A 21,302-nucleotide genomic window follows, 5' to 3' on the forward strand; every position below is an offset into this window, starting at 1 on the left:
GCAGAATCATGCACATTCTCACACATTAATTTCACTTGCCAGCCTTAACCATGATAAAGGGTTACATTGGAATTATAGTAGATGCTAAGCAGGGTACCATCTAGCCTTGGGATATGAAAACAGTTTCCTGCATTATGTCTATGCCAGTGGGATATGCAGAAGTGATGTAAAGGAGTTAACATGAAATTGTCTCTTAACTGATTATGATTTGGTGAGACTTCTAAAATGAGCATATTTATGTAGAAGATGAATTGTTAAATTAGAAAAGTGTGATTAATGGAGTAGTCATGGTGAATTGGCTGACATCTCATGCATTCCATTTTTACATTACACACTTTAAAAAAAAACATTTTGTGGATCACCCTGGAATATTTTTTTTTCAAATTATGTTTATTAATTTTTGTTGTCAGAAAAAAGTAAATATAATTCCAACAAGTCTCTACCCCTGATCTCCACTCTCTTAGCCATAGCTTCCAGGGCTAAGACAAAAAGCAAGGGCAATAGGGGGCAACCCTATTGCGTACCTCTGTACAAAGCAAAGGGGGGAGAGTCCAGACCCTCAACTCGCACTTTGGCTGTGGCGGTACAGTAAATCTCATTTGTAATGTTTAGGAATCTCTTTCCAAAGTTCATAACTTCTAATACTTTGTGTAGATAAGGTCATTCGTCCCTATCGAATGCTTTGAGAACATGAAGTGATAGTAGGGTAAAAGGTGAGCTCGTAGACTTCCCAAAGTAGAGCACATTTAAAGATCTCCATACTGTGTCTGCTATTTGCCTAGAGGGGATAAACGCCTTCTGGTCAGGCTTGATGTAAAATCCCACCACCTCATTCAACCTCAATGCCAATATTGCTGTCAGCAACTTGGCATCTTGGTTGATGAGAGCAATGGGACGATACGACCCAAAAAAGTTAGGATCTCTGCCTGGTTTTGTGATTACTATCAATCGTGACTCCTTCCAGGAGAGTGGCTGGCCTTCACCATTCATCACCAAGTTAAACAATGCTGCCAATTGGGGAGCTAAAATGTCCAGGACACTCTTATAAAAGTTTGAACTCAATCTGTCAAGACCTGGGGCTTTCCCCCCTTTAGCTTTTTAATTACTGTTGCACTTCCTCCTCTTCTATTGGTTATCTAACAGGTCTTGATGGATTTGCTTCAGTGGTTTCAATTTTGCAGTTGACACAAAAGTGAATTTTACAAGGGTCAGGATTGTCCAAACTATATAAATTTTTATAGAAATCCTCAAAAGCGGAGTGAGACCTGCAGTGACTCCCCATATATGCCCACTTCTGTCCATGGAGTAATCTAGTACTTTATTTAGATCTCTCCCAAGTATAACTAATCCTTGACTAAAACTTTCTAGGATTGGTAGAGCCTCTTTGAGAAAGTCAGCTTGATGGGTGTTAGGGCTGTAATATGTTGCCCTTCAAATAAACCTTTAACAAATACATAGTGACCCTTGAGAGTCAGCAAGCATGTCTTTTATCATTATCACTTTTAGCACTTTTCATGTCTGCTAAAAATTGATATATCTGGAAAAGGTTTGTAATTCCATGAAAATGTCAACCCATGGACCCATTTTTCATTTTAATATATAATTAACATGTTCTATATCATTTTATTTCCCCAAATTTCATTATGTGGCAACAGTTTTTCAAAACAGCATTTTACACATGGGTAAAACTACGCAAGATGACTCAGAATTTCTCTATTTTCCTAATCTTCAGTTAAAGACCCCTCCAAGAAAATAAACAATAGGTTAATAACCCTTCATTGTATTGATAATTTTCCTCTCTCATTTGAAAAACTGGGAATAAATTTAACATTAGGAACAAAATCAGATGAGCAATAAAACATATGTTGGTTGAGCATGATATGTTGGTCACAAAAATGCATGAATGACAAATGAAAATAAAGATCTATAAGTTTTCACTTTATTCTGTTCTTTGAGTTTGTTTTCATTAAGTATATGTGATGTTACCTGAAATGTGTGTTACTTGCAAAAGTTGTTGTGACTAACACCACCATAGTGTGCACCCTATGTAGCATAAACGTGTTTTCATGAGTGTTATTTAAATCCCTTTTTAGGACTGTTATAATTCCTTCCCTGAGAATTTAATAATAATTAGGCCTATTATTTGCACCATTCCATTAATGTAGAGCATCTTACAGAGTTTTTCAAGAGATAGGTCATTGCCCCAAGAAGCTTACAATCTGAAGGATAAGGAGACGGTTGATATAAGTTATTACTTTTAGAAGATACTAAATATATTAACATATTATCTAATTATAATTTTTTAGGTTAATTATCAGTAACTTCAGCATGGATGTGGTTTAGGAAAGTGTTGAATTGATATTTCTTTGCTAGACCCCCATGCCCTTTCTTGAAATGTGTAGAAGCTTCTTCCCTCAGAAGAATCAGGGAGGCAGGTGTGTCATGGTGAGTTCATCTAGACTGATATAAATACAGTATTTATCTCAGGAGCTGAAAGAATAGTCTCTTGCCTTGCCTCAGGAACAGTATAACTCTCTAAAAAAGTTGAAGTCATCCTTGAACAAAAATGAATTTTTAACAAATTAAAATAAACACATGCAATAATTCCACTTGTAGCTATTTCCTCTATTGAGAGGAAATAAAGTTCACCTCTCCCTATCTCCCTCTCTTAATGAAACAATTAATATACTTTTTCATAAAAAGGAAGGAAATGAAAAGCAGTATGTAATCTCTAATTCTAATGCTACTTGCTCCAGTGGGCACTACGAATTGGATATTTATTTATTTATTATTTGATTTATATCCCACCCTTCCTCTTAGCAGGAGCCCAGAGTGGCCCAGGGTAACATGTTCCTCCTGTTGCTTGCAGCAGGAAAACACTGTCACTCCTCAAATTGTTTTCTTGCCTCACCTGAAGCAGTTCTACATTCAACTTGCTCTGTTGTTCTGGCCTGACACATCATAGATAGAGATGCCTGTTCTTAAAGAGGATATTTACAACCTAAACCACAGCATTAAGTTGTATTTTCTTGTTTGTTATATGGGAACATAAAATGTGTTACATTTGCTGTCACTTTTGAAATAAATTGTGCTAAAGCAAGCTGTGTTAATATAAATACAATTTATGTTTAAATATGCATTGCAAGAAATGTTTAAGTTCAGCCGCAGTAGAACTTGACAGTGTAATTGAGGCTCCTTTCTGTGCTAAATTTCAAAAGTTGATTCCAAACTCATTAGAGAATTGTTGCTGAAATGAAAAATGGCTTTCCAATGTAGTGCTTACGTTAGATGCCTTTGTTACACTGGACATGTGAATTAAATATATACATTCATGCAGGGGTTTAGTCCTCTGGAGTCTTGGGGGGATCTTAGACCCCTTTCTTTTTTGGGAGCAGGGTCCCTATATCTCCAGCATCCTACAAGCCAATCAGCACAAAAGGAGAGTGTGTTAGCCACTGAGAAGAGTTTTCTACCATGCTTCCTTGTGTTTTCCTGCTGATTGGAGCCAATTAGAGTGAAGGAGGTGAGTCAGCCACTGAGAAGACTCTTCTCAGTAGCTAACACTCTCTTTCATGTTTATTGGCTCCTAGGGATGTCTGTTGTGGGCATTAACAAGGATCTCATATTCAACCTCTCAGCAAAAAAGTGGGGGAGGGGGCATAGTTGTGACTAACATGAAGGGACCCTGCACTTTTGGATTTGCCACTACAGTACTGCATTCATGACATAAAATGTATTATAAATGTCAGTGTTAATGAATAGACTGCACACTGGTGCGTCCTGGAAAACATGCTGCGTATTTTTGTTCTGACAAGCTGTGGTGTTAAAGATTTTATTTAGCACATTGTTATCTACTGAAAACGTTAAATATTAGTCAGTCTGAGTAAGTGATACTTTAAATAATTGACATCACTGAGAAACTGGGCACAGATGTAGGTGTGCTTCATATGAAATTAGGGAAAGGTGGCTGACTGTTCAGGAGTACTGATGATAATCTTTAAGATGCCTTTTTTATAAAAAGAACTCAGCATTAAATTTCTTTAAGGTGCTACAAATCTGCTAAGGGTGGTATTCTACATAATTATTCCATTAGTGCATGAACTTCTGGCTACACAATGGAACTCCCACCATGCATCTCCATGCACCCCTTAAATCTATTTTTGGGGTTCCTTCAACCCTCCAGAGCAGATTTGGGGAGGGTGGAGGGGTGTACAGGAAGAGGGAAGGGAAGTACCATTGTGCAAATGAAAATCCTTCTGCTGACGGAACTACTTTGTTGGATGCCACCCTAACAAATTTATTATAGCATTATGATTTGTGTTTGAGGTGTCGCACATCACACTCAGCAGTAAAACCTAGTACTGCTACCCTTCTGAAAACTTAAAAAACTTTTTCACTGCGGTTCCATTTAATTTTTGTTGTTGTTGTTATGTGCCTTCAAGTCGACTACGACTTATGGTGACCCTGTGAATCAGCGATCTCCAACAGCATCTGTCGTGAACCACCCTGTTCAGATCTTGTAAGTTCAGGTCTGTGGCTTCGTTTATGGAATCAATCCATCTCTTGTTTGCCCTTCCTCTTTTTCTACTCCCTTCTGTTTTTCCCAGCATTATTGTCTTGTCTAGTGAATCAGGTCTTCTCATTATGTGTCCAAAGTATGATAACCTTAGTTTCATCATTTTAACTTCTAGTGATAGTTCTGGTTTAATTTGTTCTAACACCCAATTATTTGTCTTTTTCGCTGTCAATGGTATGTGCAAAGATCTCCTCCAACACCACATTTCAAATGAGTTGATTTTTCTCTTATCCGCTTTTTTTACTGTTCGACTTTCACATCCATACATAGAGATCGGGAATCCCATGGTCTGAATGATCCTGACTTTAGCATTCAGTGATATATCTTTGCATTTGAGGACCTTTTCTAGTTCTCTCATAGCTGCCCTCCCCAGTCCTAGCCTTCTTCTGATTTCTTGACTGTTGTCCCCATTTTGGTTAATGACTGTGCCAAGGTGTTGATAATCCATGACAAGTTCAATGTCCTCATTGTCAACTTTAAAGTTGCATAAATCTTCTGTTGACTTTACTTTTGTCTTCTTGACGTTCAGCTAGTAGTCCTGCTTTTGTGCTTTCCTCTTTAACTTTCATCAGCATTCATTTCAAATCATTACTGGATTCTGCCAGTAGTGTGGTATCATCTGCATATCTTAAATGATTGATATTTCTCCGTCCAATTTTCACACGTCCTTCATTTTGCTCCAATCCCACTTTCCCTATATGTTCTGCATATAGATTAAATAAATAGGGTGTTAAAAAACACCCCTGTCTCACACCCTTTCCGATGGGGAACCAGTCGGTTTCTCCATATTCTGTCCTTACAGTAGCCTCTTGTCCAGAAAATAGGTTGCACATCAGGACAATCAGATGCTGTGGCACCCCCATTTCTTTTTAAGCATTCCATAGTTTTTCATGATCTACACAGTCAAAGGCTTTGCTGTAATCTATAAAGCACAGGGTGACTTTCTTCTGAAATTCCTTGGTCCATTCCATTATCAAACGTATGTTTGCAGTATCTCTGGTGCCTCTTCCCTTTCTATATCCAACTTGGACATCTGGCATTTCTTGCTCCATATATGGTAAGAGCCTTTGTTGTAGAATCTTGAGCATTGGTTTACTTGCATGAGATATTTGTTGGAAGTGGGGCAAGAGCACCTCCTGTTTTGTTCTTTTGTTTGTGTTCCAGAAGAGAGATAGGGTCCTCCAGATGGATAGGCTTTATTACCTTTACCTGTGATGCTCTGACTGACTTCCTTCTGTTGTTAGACTAATACGTCTTAAGGAAGCTTATCTGCATCTCCTCCTTCCGCCCTTTCCTCTCTTCTCTTCTCTGACTGTCTGAGAGAGAGGAGACACCTTTGTTTCTGCTCTCTCTCTCCTAGCCATGAAGGCAACTCCCAGGCCTGGGCGTTGCGCCTCCAACTTGGTTAGTTAGAACTAGGTATGCCTTTCTATCTACTATGTATTTCTATAAATAAAGTAGCTTTTCTTATTTTATTAAGTCTTAAGTCTCGGTGATCTCAATGCAGGGTAAAAGCCTGCTTTCTTAGGTAAACGCACACATTGGCACACACGCATTTCAGACCGCTGTTCTCTGCTTAACAAATATAAAAATTTACACAACAACAATATTAAGGCAATAGTTCTATAATTACTGCATTTCCTCAGATCCCCTCTCTTTGGAATTGGGATGTATATTGAACGCTTCTAGTCTGTGGGCCATTGTTTAGTTTTCCATATTTCTTGACAGGTTTTTGTCAAAATTTGGATAGATTCAGTCTCAGTGTTCTTGGTGATTTGTTTCTTCCAAGTACATTAAGAGCAGCTTTCATCTCACATTCTAAAATTTCTGGTTCTTCATCATACGGTTTGTGAATGAATCTGTCATCCAGGCATCTCTTTTATAGAGTTCTTCAGTGTATTGCTTCCATCTTCCTTTTATTTCATCTCGGTCAGTCAGTGTGTTCCCCTGTCGATTATTCAACATTCCTTGTTCTTGTTCTACCTTTTTTGTTGTCCTCTTCTGTTTCTATATAATAACTATTGTAATACAGTAGGGCCCCGCTTTACGATGCTTCACTTCTCAGTGCTTTGCTAATGCGGCAGTTTTGAATTGGGTCCATGTCCCATATATTCGGCACTTGTACTGTATTTGCGGCGATTTTGCGGCATGATGCGAATTGATGGTGCCTGACGCCCTGAGTGCATCATCAGGGCTTGGAAACGTTCCTTTTTAAAACTACAGTTGAGCTGATGGCAGTTGTAGTTCAAAAAAGAAACGTTTCCAAGCTTGGACGATGCGCTCAGCAGTTGAGTCTGAGAAGGGTGTCCGGCGCCATTTTATTGTCGAGGGAGGTGGGGGAGGGTGAGCACGTGCACGAGCGAACAGACGGGAGAGTGAGCGGGCAGGGGGGCGGACGAGCGAGGGAGGCGGCAGAGGGCAAGTGAGCGCGCAAACAGGCGGAGAGTGAGCGGGCAAGGGGGGACGAGTGAGGGAAGTGGCAGAGAATGAGCAAGTGTGCAAACAGGTAGGGGGAGGGCGAGCAGGCAATGGGGGACGAGTGAGGGAGGTGGCGGACAGCACACGTGCAAACAGGCAGGGGAGGGCGAGTGGGCAAGGGGGGGACGAGCCAGGGAGGCGGTGGAGGGCAAGCGAGCAGGTGTGGTCGGTCAGGCAGCTCCCTCCCTGCGATTCGTGGCAGGGAGCCTGCCGTGGAAGTGGAGCACTACTCCCCCACCATAGCGAGGGTGAGTGAGCGGGCGGGGGGGAGAGAGCGATGCACAGAAAAACGAAACATCGATCAGCTGTTGGAGGGGGAGCTTCAGGGACCAAGCACTGTAAGCTGGAGCGCCCCGCACTACAGCTGATCGATGTTCTGTTTTTTGGCGATTTTCGCTTTACGGCAGGGGTATGGTCCCTAACCTGCCGTATAAGTGGGGCCCTACTGTAGTTCTCTTTGTCCCTGTGTGCTAGTTGCTGTATTATTGTGTTTAGGGTTCTAAACATGTTGTCCCATCCAGAGCTGGAACTAAGAGACTGAGACACGGGTGTAGTTAAATCTCGTGTTATTAAAGTAATGGATACATTAAAGGCATTGCGCTTCATAAGAAACACCTATACTGATTCACTAGAATCCCTAGCTACACTGTACACATGCTCTATGACATGTGAAGAAAGTTGACTCAGCAACCCCCCCGTGCGCTGCCAGCTTAAGTAGGGAACGTTTTCGAACGTAATCTCTGACTCCTTCGCAAGTCCTGTCTCTGCCCTTTTCCCTTTTTTAATGGCGGCGAGCGCGAGGCGACGGGGGCGGGTCTCCAACGGTTCATCGGAAGACACCTGCTCCGGAGTAGGCTCGAGGTCAGGAGGCTGCGTCACGCTGTTGGCATCCTGAGAACTGCTTGGCTGGGGAGGAGTTGGCAGAGTCTCCTGAACTTCCCCCAACGGCTCTGTCATGAAATTGTAAATATTTATGAATTGTTAAATTGATTTTTAATATCATGGCTCAGTACAAAGAACTCTGGGAGTTACATCTTGTCAGAAGACAGGCCTCTGGAAAGGCAAAAATGTTAAGTTTCGTTTCCAGCTGAAAGCAGTTAGGGAGGCCTGAATAGAAACACCTGGTTATCTTTGCTAATCAGTGAGAGCCTGGTACTCAAGGACATGCAGGCCTGTGAAGGTTAAGAATACAGTTGGGAGGGGGGCCTGCAAGGCACAAAAAAGTGAAGAAGCCTCGAGAAGGGATTACATCAGAAAGCTCCTGATTGGTTAATTAATTCTGGACCATTGGGTTTCTTTTTCCTTAAGTATAGGGTTTGAGACCCATAGCCTTTGTTCCCTCTGAAAGGTTCCCTCTGAAAGGTTTCTCTGGATGATGCCTATGGGTGTCCATCTTGTTGGTGGTCACCTATGTAGGGTTCCATTGTTTTGTACCTGATGCTATTCTCTCTGAGGAGAGATGAGATTACAACCAACTATCTCCTAAGTAAGTAGACAGGCTAGCTAGGTTGTTATTTTCTTGTTGTGTGTGTGAATTCTCTTATGCATACCTAAACCCCTGATTGAGTGTGTGGTTTTGAGGAATTGTTTTGCTGCTATATTTTGATGTGCACTTATATTTTTCTAATAAAGCTACTTCTATTTAATCTGGTGTGTTCATTGAGGGTAAGGGTGGTTCTGAATCCAGCACCTTGACCATTCGACTACGAAACTACCAAGGATAAGGGAGTGTTAGGAATAAAATCAGAGGCACTTGTGAGGCTTTGTGAGCCAAAGTAGCAAAGCACGATGGAACTCTGATGGAACAGGAGGGAGAGCACAGCTGCTCTAAGTTTTGTTTCCTTTTCTGTAAATTTAGCCCTGGAGGTGCCTACAATGTCAGTGTTTTGAGAAGATAATAAACTGAGCTGTCTGTTTTATTCTTGCAGTACTTAATGTGTATTTACACCCATGTATCTTCTTTGTATAATTAAGACTTTTGTATTTCTCTTTGAATTCCTTCTGGGCACTTCCTCAGAGGCTTAGTAACGGAATCTCGTAGTTTCATTGATAAGAGGGCTCCCCAGGGCCATATGTATTTTCTTGTGTATATGTTCCTATGTTTATGACCCCTAGAGGTGTCAGTTACTCGCCTCATCCCCATCCCTATCTCACAATGTATTACTCAAGGGCTCCAAAGATTCAAAGGAGGAACGTCCTGACTTTTGAATTGTAGCAGGAGCCTGTTATTTGTCTCTGACGTTGTCAACAATGTTATGTTACATTTTGTTTATTGCTCTTTTACTCCTTCTACTTCTGAAACCTATATATTGACTCTGCTGAAAATAAAAGGGGTTCTCATTCTTGCCAGGCTGTTGTGCCTGTGTTAAGACTGGGGCCACTCTTGATCAAGAGGTTGTGTGTTATGTGTCTTTACTATGGTACCTGGCCGAAAGCCTAGCAGTCAATCAGGTTTTCCTCAGCTCTCACTTCCACCCGGGAATTGAGGTGAGCAAGTCACCCTAACAGGAGTTAAGCCTAAATTCATGTTGGGGTTTTACCAGAGGTTTCTTGACAAGGAGTGGAAGTTTGGCTCTTGTCTTATTGAACCTTGGTTTACCTATTTTCTGGGTTCTGAGTTCCCCTAGCTCTGAGTTGAACCAGTGAAGGGGTGGTGGCAGCCTATCTTCTACCTTGCAGGGTTGGTGTTGGTTTGCACAGCCTTGGCAAGGGGAATTTGGTGATTGGGTTCCAGATCAATTGCCCTAAGGGTGGGAATTGGGTCTGAAGCTTGGTCTCCGTGCCTGTAGGGGTGGGAGACCATGACAGGCTCCTCTGCGACAACTGGGGGCGGTGCGCTCTCTGCTTCTGAGATCGCACTATCAGTGGGAATTGGCCCAGGTTCAGGCTCGCTTCCCCTCCCAAGGTCCTGCTCAGACTCAATAATTGCTGGTTCTTCCGCGCCCTCAGACAGCTGAGGCGCCTGCAACTCATGCCTTCCCCCTTCCTGCCCCTGAAGGGAGAGCCGAGGTTCAACATCATCCCCTCCTCCATGCCTTAACCCTTCCCACCCCCGAGGTTTGGGTTTTGCTGGGTAAACCGCATGGAACTCTCTCACCAAAGCCGGGGCGTGCACGTCTTCCGCTGTTTCCCACGAACGTTCGGATGGATCGTACCCTTTCCAGTGAATCAAGTACTGAAGGCGGCCGCGGTGCTTCCTTGAGTCCAATATCTGTTCCACCTCGTATTCCTCCTCCCCATCCACCAACAACGGTGGTGTGGGCTCGATCCACAGCCGGTGAGGGTCGGGAGGAGCATCCTTGGTCAGTAATGCCCTGTGAAAGACCGGGTACATCTTGAAAGTAGGAGGCAGTTTCAGTCTGTAAGCCATGGGGTTAATCTGCGCCTCCACCTCAAATGGCCCTACCCGACAATCCTGAAGCTTATGACAACGGCCATGCATAGGTAAATAACGTGTAGACACCCACACTTGGTTTCCCACTTGAATGAGGACTCCTCCTTGCTGGTGCTGGTTGGCTGTGCGTTTGTAATCCGCCTTGGCTCGTTCCAGTTGTTCCTGGAGTAACTGTTGCATAGCATGGAGTTCTTGCAAGAATTCCTCAGCGGCTGGGACGGAGAGATTGTCCTTTGGGGACGGAAACACTCGGGGGTGATAGCCAAGGTTGGCGAAGAAAGGGGTCTGCTGCGTGTGCGAATGCACGGCATTATTATAGGCAAATTCGGCTAAAGGCAGGTACGACATCCAATCGTCCTGCTGGTACCCCACGTAACAATGTAGATACTGTTCTAAAATTGCGTTCACCCTCTCAGTTTGCCCATCCGTTTGGGGGTGATGAGCCAACGACAGTCTTAATTCACTTTGTAGTAACTTCCACAATGCTTGCCAAAAGCGCGCAGTAAATTGTGATCCCCGGTCGGAAACCAAGCTGTCTGGCAGTCCGAGCAGCCGGTACACATTTTGAACAAATAGCTTGGCCATGTCTTGAGCGTTTGGAAGTCCAGCACATGGAATGAAATGAGCCATTTTCGAGAAAGCATCAACTACCACCAAAACTGTGGTTTTTCCCTGAGAAGGTGGGAGGTCTGTAATAAAGTCCATATTTACCATCCGCCATGGTCCGGATGGAGTAGGAAGGGGTTCCAGCAACCCCGATGGCTTCCCCATGGCATGTTTGGCTCTCATGCAAGTGGGACAGGAGCGGACGTAACGCTCTACTTCTTTTCTCACCTTGGGCCACCAGAACTCCCTGGTGACGGCTTGGAGGGTCTTAAAGACTCCGAAGTGGACTGCTGTGGGAGAATCATGACACTGACGCAGTACCCTGGCTCGCAACTCTCCAGGGGGCACGTAATTAGCCTCCTGATGGTGCACTATGTCATCCTTCCATGTAAAGTCCTTCAGTTCTGTTTCAGGCGGTACATCTGTGTTGGCCTGCTGCTCCTGGACGAAGGGGTCCTGTTTTTGTGCCTCGTGTAATTCAGCCTCCCACGATTCTTGAGAAGCCCCCACCACTCCTTCTCTGGATGGATAATGAATTGCAAGGTCCTTGGGGTGGGGTCCCCCAGATACTCCGGCTTTCTGGACAGGGCATCAGCCCTCTTATTTTGCGCTTGAGATATATAATGAATCTTGAAATGGAACTGTGTGAAGAACTGTGCCCATCGCACTTGCCATTGGTTGAGTTTATGGACAGTGTGTAGGCTCTCCAGATTACGATGGTCAGTACGCACCTCAATTTCATGCTGCGCCCCTTCCAAATGGTGTCTCCAGGCTTCAAAGGCATCTCTGATGGCCAACAGCTCTTTTCCCGACACAGTGTAATTTTGCTCAGAGTCTGTTAGTTTTCTGGAAAAGTAGGCACAAGGCTTCAGCCCTCCCCCTTTCTGAGACGGTTGCAAAAGGACGCCTCCAATTGATGCATCTGTTTCCACCATGAAAGCAAGCGCAGGGTCTGCATGTTGTAGGATGGGTTCGGTAGCAAAACTTCGTTTCAGGTTCTTGAAGGCCTTCTGAGCAGCTTCTGTCCAGTGGAAAGGTCCGGGGCCCTTTAGGCAATCCGTGAGCGGCGCCGTCTGTTTGGAGTAATTGTCTATGAACCGATGGTAGTAATTGGCAAACCCCAAGAAGAGCTGCAAGTCTTTCTTAGTGTTGGGGGGCTGCCATGTGAGTACACAACTGACTTTTTCCAGATCCATTTCTACTCCTGCCGGGGAGACCCAATGCCCCCAAAAGTCCAAAGTGGTCAGGTCAAATCCACATTTTTCCAGCTTAGCGTAAAGGCGGTGTTCTCGTAACTTCTGCAACAGTGCGCGCACATGTGCGTCGTGTTCTTCGGGGGTATCCGAATACACCAAGATATCATCCAGATACGGAATCATAAAGTGGTCCACAAAATCCCTGAAGATGTCATTCATGAAATTCTGGAGGACTCCTGGCCTGCCCGACAATCCAAATGGCATAACTAAATACTCAAACTGACCGTAATGGGTCTTAAAAGTAGTCCTCCACTCATCCCCTTCCTTAATCCGCACCAAGTTATAAGCCCCCAAGTCCAGCTTTGTGTAAATCTTGGTGGAGCGCAGCCGCTCCAACATCTCCCTGATGAGCGGCAGGGGATAACTATTTGGGATCGTGATTTGGTTGAGGGCGCGGTAATCATTACATGGACGGAGCTCCCCCCCTTTTTTCTTTACGAACAACAGAGGTGCCCCAGCTGGGGACTGCGACGGGCGAATGAAGCCTTTCTTCAAATTCGTGTCCAGGAACTCCCTTAGCGCTGCCAACTCTGGTTCAGACAGGGAGTAGATCCTTCCAGTGGGAATGCGTGCCCCCGGCATCAAATCAATCGCACAATCATAGGGCTGGTGAGGAGGGAGTTGGTCTGCTTCCTTTTTGTCAAACACGTCCTGAAAATCCCCATACTTGGAGGGCAACTTTATTTCCTTGGTAGCAGGCACACCTGCCATCACCTCCGGCTTCTCTTCAGGCTGGCAGTGTTGATGGCAATACTTGGAAGTACAAACCACCACGGCTTCATCCCAGAAGATCATGGGGTTGTGCTTGACCAGCCAAGGCATGCTCAGCACCACCGGAAAGCGAGGCAAAGACGCCACATAGAACGACAGTTCTTCCCCATGTCCAGGAACTGTCACTTCCAACACCTCAGTTGCTTGAGTTACTCCCCCTGATTTCAGGGGCCAGCCGTCTATAGTTTGCACTGCCAACGTCTGGTTCAGTTCTTGTGTGGGGATAGCGTGGTGTCGCGCCAACTCTCGGTCCATGAAACAAGAAGATGCTCCGCTGTCAATCATAGTCTTGGCTGAGAAACTCTCGCCCGAAGGCAGGGTGACACGAATGGGTAACAGGAGGGCACCTTGGGATGGAAGGGGTTGTGACGGAGGCTCAATGTCTGTGACACCCCCCAACTCTATAGCCTCTACGAGAGCTGGGATGTGGAGTTTTCCGGCGGCTGGGGTCTCCCTGTTTTGGCTGCACAGTTTTGGGCGATGTGACCGGGTTTCCCACACTATAGACACAAACCTTCCCTCCGGCGCCTTTCCCTCTCCTCCTCTGTCAAGCGCGGTCTGGCCCCCCCAATCTGCATGGGTTCCTCTCCCGAGAGAGTAGGGATGCTTGAGCTGGGTACAGGGCACGCATGAAGTGGTGGGGCGGCAACCTGGCCCCGAGAGGTTTCCATCCGTTGTTCCAGCTTCCTCCCTTCCAGGCGGCTGTCTATCTGCAGACTCAATTGAATCAGACTCCTCAGGGAGTCTGGGGGCGTGGAGCACACCAGTTCATCCAAAACTTCTGAACTCAGTCCATTTCTGTAGAAGTACATCAAGGCGGGATCGTTGTACTCTGTTTCTTGAGACAAGACGCGAAAAGCATTGGTGTATGCTCCCACGGACCCCTTCCCTGCCGCAGGGTTCCTAGCTGGTGAGCCACCGTCTCCTTCCTCTGGGGGTCTCGGAACATCTCCCCCATTGCGTTCTTAAAGGCAGTAAACTGTCGCAGTACTGGGTCGCTGCAAATCAAATATGGGGTGGCCCATTTGGCCGCTTCACCTTCCAGTAAGCCGATGATGAATTCCACCTTCGCATCATCTGTCGGGAACTCAGCTTGGCGCACCTGAATGTACAACTCACATTGAGTTAGAAATGTAGCGTACTGTTCACTCTGACCCCCGTATCGAACTGGAAGTCCCACCGGAGTTTTGACAAGGGCTGCCACTGCACTGCTCTGGGCGGCGCAGCTTGGACTTGGGCAATCAAGGTTCTGAGATTCTGGTTATCTGCTTGCAGGGCTTGTGTCGTGGCTCTAAGGTTCTGGTTCTTGGCTTGTAGGGCTTGCGTGGTTGTTCGGAGGTTCTGGATCTCGGTATGGTTATGGGTATTCCCCCTCTTGCTCCGTCCAGGACCATGTCGTCAGTCATGGGAACAAATTCGAGTAGGGATGGTAGCTGAGTCAAACTGTCCCGTCCAGAGCCGGAACCGAGAGACTGAGACATGGGTGCAATTAAATCTAGTTTTATTAAAGTAATGGATACATCAAAGGCATTGCGCTTCATAAGAAACACCTATACTGACTCACTAGAATCCCTAGCTACACTCTACACATGCTCTATGACGTGTGAAGAAAGTTGACTCAGCAACCCCCCCCCCGTGCGCTGCCAGCTTAAGTAGGGAATGTTTTTAAGCGTAAACTCTGACTTCTTCGCAAGTCCTGTCTCTGCCCTGTCCACTTCTCATGGCGGCAGGCGACAGGGGGTGGGTCTCCAACGGTTCATCGGAAGACACCTGCTCCGGAGTAAGGCTCGAGGTCAGGAGGCTGCGTCACGCTGTTGGCATCCTGAGAACTGCTTGGCTGGGGAGGAGTTGGCAGAGTCTCCTGAACTTCCCCCAATGGCTCCTCTGCGACAACTGGGGGCGGCTATCAGTGGGAGTTGGCCCAGGTTCAGGCTCGCTTCCCCTCCCAAGGTCCTGCTCAGACTCAATAATTGCTGGTTCTTCCACGCCCTCAGACAGCTGAGGCGCCTGCAACTCATGCCTCCCTCTTTCCTGCCCCTGAAGGGAGAGCCGAGGCTCAACACGTTTCTGTTTCCTTTTGCTTTCCTTCTCTCTTTAATCATTTTAAGAGTTTTGTGAGTCATCCATTGAGTTCTTTCTCTTTCTTTTATCTTTACCGTTATTCTGATTGACATTCTCCCTATGAAATCGCTATTTGCAGTTTTATGATTTCACTTGCAAGGTAAGTAGCAGCTTTGGCAAGGATTTTAGGTGAGAAGACCGTGCTGGGGAAAGAGGTTTTCCCCCCCAATGCTGTGGTCCTGATTAGATTTGTGAGCTCCCTGTGGCTGGTGTTAAGTTCTGTTAGAGAGGCAGAAAATTCTGATTACGGGTCTTACCCATAGTTTGGCTCATAGTTTCTGAAGCTCTGAGACGTAAGATTTTAAAATGTTATTTTTTTGTTACACTTGACCATTTTTTTATACTTAAACCTGTTTTTCATTTTCAGTGTAATAAAATCATTGGATGGACTCGTTTGATAGTTATTGTTTTGAGCATTCTTTCATCATATAACTGTATCAGAATTTCATAGGGTAGATCAGACCTAGTGGATAAGACCTTGTGGAAAAGAGTTTATCCTTTTTTAAAAAAATTATCAAGACTGAAATGTGTTTACTTTCATGAATTTTAACAAGTCCCGTAATAAAGCAATATTTAATTTTAAATGAAGAAAAAACAAGTTCCTTGGGAAGGGAGAGATATGGAGACAAAGTGGTTTTCATCTTTCAGAAGTTGCTTCCACGTATATTTCTTGCTCCTTCAGTTTGTAAAAGGCATGTAGGATGCATCTAAGTGTTTCTTTTTACTATCACTCAGAAATATAAATTATGGTCTGGATTCAGAGAAGTAATTACGGAGGGGGTTAGTAGAAAGTGGTTTTCCCACTGCCTCCTCTCCTAGCAGCTCCCTGAAAAGCTTCTCCTGAGGGCTGAGACCTCCTGAGTGGGGTGGGCTGGAGTAGAGAGAGTTGCTGAAATAAGTTGGAGGCACCATCTGTGAGCAGGAATCCATCCAATTTTTGGCTCCCCCAATCTCCTTTCAGCCACTCAAGCCACAGCTTAGCCTTAGAAGAGACTTTTCTACAGCAGGTCAGAAAAGTCACCTTTCTACACCCCACTTTTGTAGGTGCTTTTCTGGATCTAAGCTTGTGAGAAGAAAAATATGGGAAAATTTGCATCTTTTTTTTTTTGCAGGAAAAGATCACGTCTGTAAATTTGTTGGCTGTGGAAGGAATGACAGATTTAACTATGTAGTCATGCAGTTGCAGGTGAGTTTATTACATTTATTCATTATCTAAAAGAATATAAGCTGTGCATGCATTAAAGATAGTAATGCACAGGCAATCATTAAAAGAAACTTCTGTTGATACTTAATTTGGAAAGATCCTGAAAATACAGTACAGCTAATCTAATGGTGCTTGTTTGATTGGAGGATTATTATTTTTTTATGATGATCCAACTTTTTCTTTGAAAGAATACATTTGTGAATTGATGAACAGATTAAAATGTACAACATTCACTATTCCACTTACAGTATATTCTTTAGTTCATGATGAGATTAATCAAGTATTTTCCTTTAATGGGGAACTGTAGAACATAGAAGTAGAAATGTTTCATGTTCTAGACTGAAATGGTTTGAACCTGAGGGTGAACACTAGTTCCTTAGACGAGGGTGTATTGTTGTTATATGCCTTCAAGTTGATTACGACTTACGGCGATCCTATGAAGTTTTTTTGATATATTCATAGGGTTTTCATTGTAAGAGGTATTCAGAGGTGGTTTACCATTGCCTTCCTCTAAGCCTACAGCACCCAGTATTCCCAGGTGGTCTCCCATCCAAGTATTAACCAGGCCTGACCCTGCTTAGCTTCTGAGATCAGATGAGATCGGGTAGTATGGCCGTAGTTAGACAAGGGTAGGGCATCTTTTTCTGGTTGAGGACCACTTCACACTGGTTTTGGGAGCTGCATTCCTGTAATGAATGGAGCCAAACCCCAAAATGGGTAGGACTAGACAGACACACATATGTACACATACACAGCTAAATCTCATGAAACCAGAAGCATATATTTCATTCTTTGTAACTCCACTAAATTCAGTTTTAAATAAGATCACCCTTATCTATGATTTGATTGTAGATGAGAAGACCATCCTGGTTTGTATTCCTGAGATCTGAGTGGGCAAGCAGGGGGAAGTTGGTGTGTCTATGCTGTGCCTGCCTGGGTACCTGGTGTATCATCAGAGCAGGCTTGAGGGTCTGGTTGGGTTTTTTTTTGCTGTAGTCCATAGCAGTTCACTTTTTCTGTCCAAGCTTTCTGTCTGCTTGAGTGGAGATCTAGAGTATTTGTGCCCCATACAAATGTAACAGATTAGGGATTATGCTGGTTTTATCACCTGCTGTGCAGCAGTTTGTTTGTTTGTTTGTTTGTTTGTTTGTTGTATTTGTATACCGCCCCATAGCCGAAGCTCTCTGGGCGGTTTACATACAGTAACTAAAAACATTAAAAACAAATATACAAATTTAAAACACACCTTTTAAAAACAATTTAAAACACAATTTCCTTGTCTGAGCTGACAGATGTGGACTTGGATGTGTGTTGAGGTTGTTGCTTCTGGAGGACTTCAACATTCATGCTGTAGCCACGAAGTGAGGGACTTCATGGCTGCAATGAAAGACTTCATCACTGCTATGACAACCATGGGGCTGTCCCAACATGTCATTGGCCCATTGCATGTGACAAGTCATGCTCTGGTTCTGGTCTTCTCGGCCAGGCAGGAAGTAGAAGATCTCAGAATGGAGGATTTTAACGTCTGTCTCTTGTCATGATCAGTGAGATGGATATTGGTGAGATGGATATTGGAGGCACTGTTTTTACAGTGGTTCTAATCTTACCTCCAGGGTTGTTTTCAGAGAATAGAATTGGGTGATTGTCTTTCAGCCCCCTGGCAGTTGTGCTCTGGGATGCTGCAGGGTACCATCTTGTCCCCCATTATGTTTAACATTTATATGAAGCCCTTGGGAGCGGTCATCAGGAGATTTGGGGTGAGGTGTCAGCAGTACGCTCATGATACCCAGCTCTATTTCTTTGTAACATCTGAATCTGGAGAGGTCATGCAAGCCCTGGACCACTGCCTGGACTTGGTGGTGGGCTTGATGAGGACCAATAAAATGAGTCTGAATCTTAGTAAGATGGAGGCGCTGTAGGTTGGTGGTTCCCGAGTTCGGATAATTGGTCAGTTGCCTGCTTTGGATGGGGTTGTACTCCCATTGAAAGAGCAGGTCCGTAGTCTGGGGGTGCTCCTGGACCCATCTTTGTCACTAAAGGCCCAGGTGACGTCATTGGCTAGAAGTGCCTTTTACCAGCTTTGGCTGGTAACTTCTAGGTTGGATTACTGTAACGTGCTTTATGTGGGGCTGCTCTTTGTTGATGTGTGCGGTGTGCATTGTAAGCGCTGTTACATTAGAGTATAAGTGGTCAAGAAATTCCAAGAACACGACATAGTGTTAAGAGTCCATTTACTCAGGACATTAAGGCATTAAGCATTAAGCAAGAGCTCACACAGAAAGCTGTTGCTCCTTCAAGAACAACCCCCCACACAGAGAAAACACAGAGAAGCTGGCTGCTCTCACTCCAGCTCTTATCTTCCGTTGCTTAGGAACCAGCAACTTTGACGGCCAGCAAGACATAACATTCAACTCTTCCTTGCTCCAGGCTTTCAGACTTGATGGAAAATAACCAGAGGTAGTATAGCCCAAGGGTCAACAGTTCCCACCTTTTTCATCAAGGCTGCTTCTATAACATTTGCAACTATAACATTTCCAGTTCAGCAATACAGTTCTACAATACATGGTTATACATTTGCATCCAGTAATACATTTTAATTCATTGCATCATACATTACAGTTTCCAAGCTCAAACTTTATTAATCAAACTTTGGTTGTACACAAGTCAGATATAATGTTTCTGCATCCATCTCCATGACTTGGTGCATACCTGGGCTGCTGACTAAACCCACAGTAAATCTGTCAGGAGGTTTCCCAATGTTAGCTCTCTCAGAGCGCCTTAAAAGAATTGGAGCTTCTGCTCCCACTGCACCCCCTCCTGAACTTGTTCCTGGCATGGCTTGCTCAGGATCTGTCATATCGTCAGCCTTACGTTTCTTTGTTTTACGTTTGCCCCATATCAGTTCATTTAATGCATCCTTCAGTGGAATATCTGTTCCTTCCTCTTTCACCCCTTGTGTAGGTGTAGGTGTTGGTGTAAGTGTTGTGTCATCTGATCCATTGAGAATAACTGTTTGCTTTTGATCCCAAGGCTTGTCTAAGACTTTAATGCTTCTGCTCAGAACAACTTGCTGTGTTTTTGAAATCCACACTCTGTAATATGCATTCTGAAAACCCAGCACAAACCCTTCCTGTGCTCTAGGTGCCAATTTGCCATGTCTTTTCCCTTGTGTAATATGAACCCAGCAACGGGCTCCAAATCTCTCAATGTGCTGCCCCCTCGGCTTTCTCCCAGTGAGTTTTTCGTATGGTGACATCCCAATGGCACTATGTAACACCCTGTTGTATATATAAGTCGCATACAAAATACATTCTCCCCAAAAAGAGTGTGTGAGACTAGAATCCTCCAACATGGCTCTCAAAGCTTCCTGAAGCACCCTGTTTTTTCTCTCCGCTATCCCTTGGTCTGATCGTATCGCCTTCACAGTGACATTATGTTGAGTTTGAATTTTCTTGAGGAACAGACGCAATTTCTGCTCTGCCTCGTCTTCCCTCTTCAGCAAATAAACATGAGTGAATCTCGAGAAGTCATCTACTATGACCATAAAATACCTTGCACCTCCTCGTGAACTGTTTATTGGCCCTGATAAATCAACATGAATGAGCTGGTAGGGAGCGGTTGTCGAGCTTTCCGCCTCCCGGTTTATTGGTGCAATAGTCATTTTAGCTTTATTGCAGGCATCACAATCCGTTATCTGACCACAATCTGTCAAACAAATGTTTTCACTCAGACTCGGGGTTCTCTTAATTGTTTCATAATTTGCATGCCCCAGCCTCCTGTGCCAATCATGCACACAGCCTTTATGTGTCTGCGCCTCAGCACCAAACGCAACACACCCTGCCTGATTGCTTTTTATTACAAACTGTGAATCCTTCAGGCTCCCTTGCATGCAAATTTCACCCCCCCTTTTCACAAAATATTTGTCTCTGTCAAACACCACTGAAAACCCAATGCTGGTCAGTTTTCGAACAGACAAAATATTACTAGACAAGTCAGGGACATACAATACATCAGAAATTATGCCAATCTTACTAAATTTCAGCATCCCTCGCGCTTTGACAGTTCGTCTCGATCCATCAGCCAGTAAAACATAGTCCTGCACTTCTTTTGATGTGTGCAATAAATGTAAGTCCTTTACGAGGGTATGGGACGCTCCGCTGTCCAAAGTCCAGTCTGTCTCCATAAACTGAGGCTTTTCTGCGCTGACAAAGTTCACACTGCTCTGCTTCCAGCCTCCATCTCTGTTTCTTTGCTTCTGCACAGTCTCTTTGAATATGTCCACGCGCTCCGCAAAAATAACACGTTTTCAGCCGTTGCTGCTCCTGGTAGTTTGCCTGCTTGCTTCTGACAGCTTCCTTCGGTTCGGCCTTTTTCGCCTCCTGTCTCCGCTGCCACTCCTGGGTCAACTTTTCCTCAATAAAACCCACATTCAGTCTGCCATCTGGCATTGCTTCCATCGCCATGACAAAATTATTCCAGCTTCCATCGAGTGAAGCCAGGATAATATACGTCTTCTGAAGGATACTGTGTTCCACGCCTCGGTCTTCTAATTCAGCAAATAGGCGCCTGAATTCAGTAAGATGCTCACTCATGGTGCACTCATCCGTGAAACGCATCTGGTACAGCTTCCTTGCCAGACACAGCTTGGATCCCGCTGTCTGTTGCACATGAAGAGCCTGCAACACGTCCCACATACGTCTGGCTGTGGGTTCATCTCTTATGTGCAGCAGTTGAGAGTTGGATAGAGCCAAGGTAATAAAAGCCTGCGCCTTCTCATCTCTGCGCGTCCAGGCCGCTGTTGGTGGTACCGGTGGGGTCCCTTCAATCACAGCAAATAACTCCTCTTTTATCAGGAAAGCCTGCATTCTCATCTTCCAGCTGGCGTAATTACTTTCA

General features: G+C 44.6%; 1 protein-coding gene across 9 annotated transcripts in view; it reads left to right on the top strand.

The window, feature by feature from the left end:
• The window catches only part of TTBK2 (tau tubulin kinase 2), a 163,953-nt gene that overhangs the window by 73,166 nt on the left and 69,485 nt on the right, over positions 1–21,302 (top strand). For all 9 annotated transcript variants that reach the window (XR_009760697.1, XR_009760695.1, XR_009760696.1 and 6 more), the window contains one exon: positions 16,315–16,388. Coding sequence is in view for 6 of the 9 variants with exons in the window: in XM_061611280.1 (XP_061467264.1) it covers positions 16,315–16,388 (74 nt within the window). In the remaining 3 variants the exon portion in view is untranslated. The remainder of the gene's footprint in view (positions 1–16,314; positions 16,389–21,302) is intronic.

Source organism: Rhineura floridana, chromosome 2 (genome assembly GCF_030035675.1).
Source record: "Rhineura floridana isolate rRhiFlo1 chromosome 2, rRhiFlo1.hap2, whole genome shotgun sequence".
Classification (NCBI taxonomy): domain Eukaryota; kingdom Metazoa; phylum Chordata; class Lepidosauria; order Squamata; family Rhineuridae; genus Rhineura; species Rhineura floridana.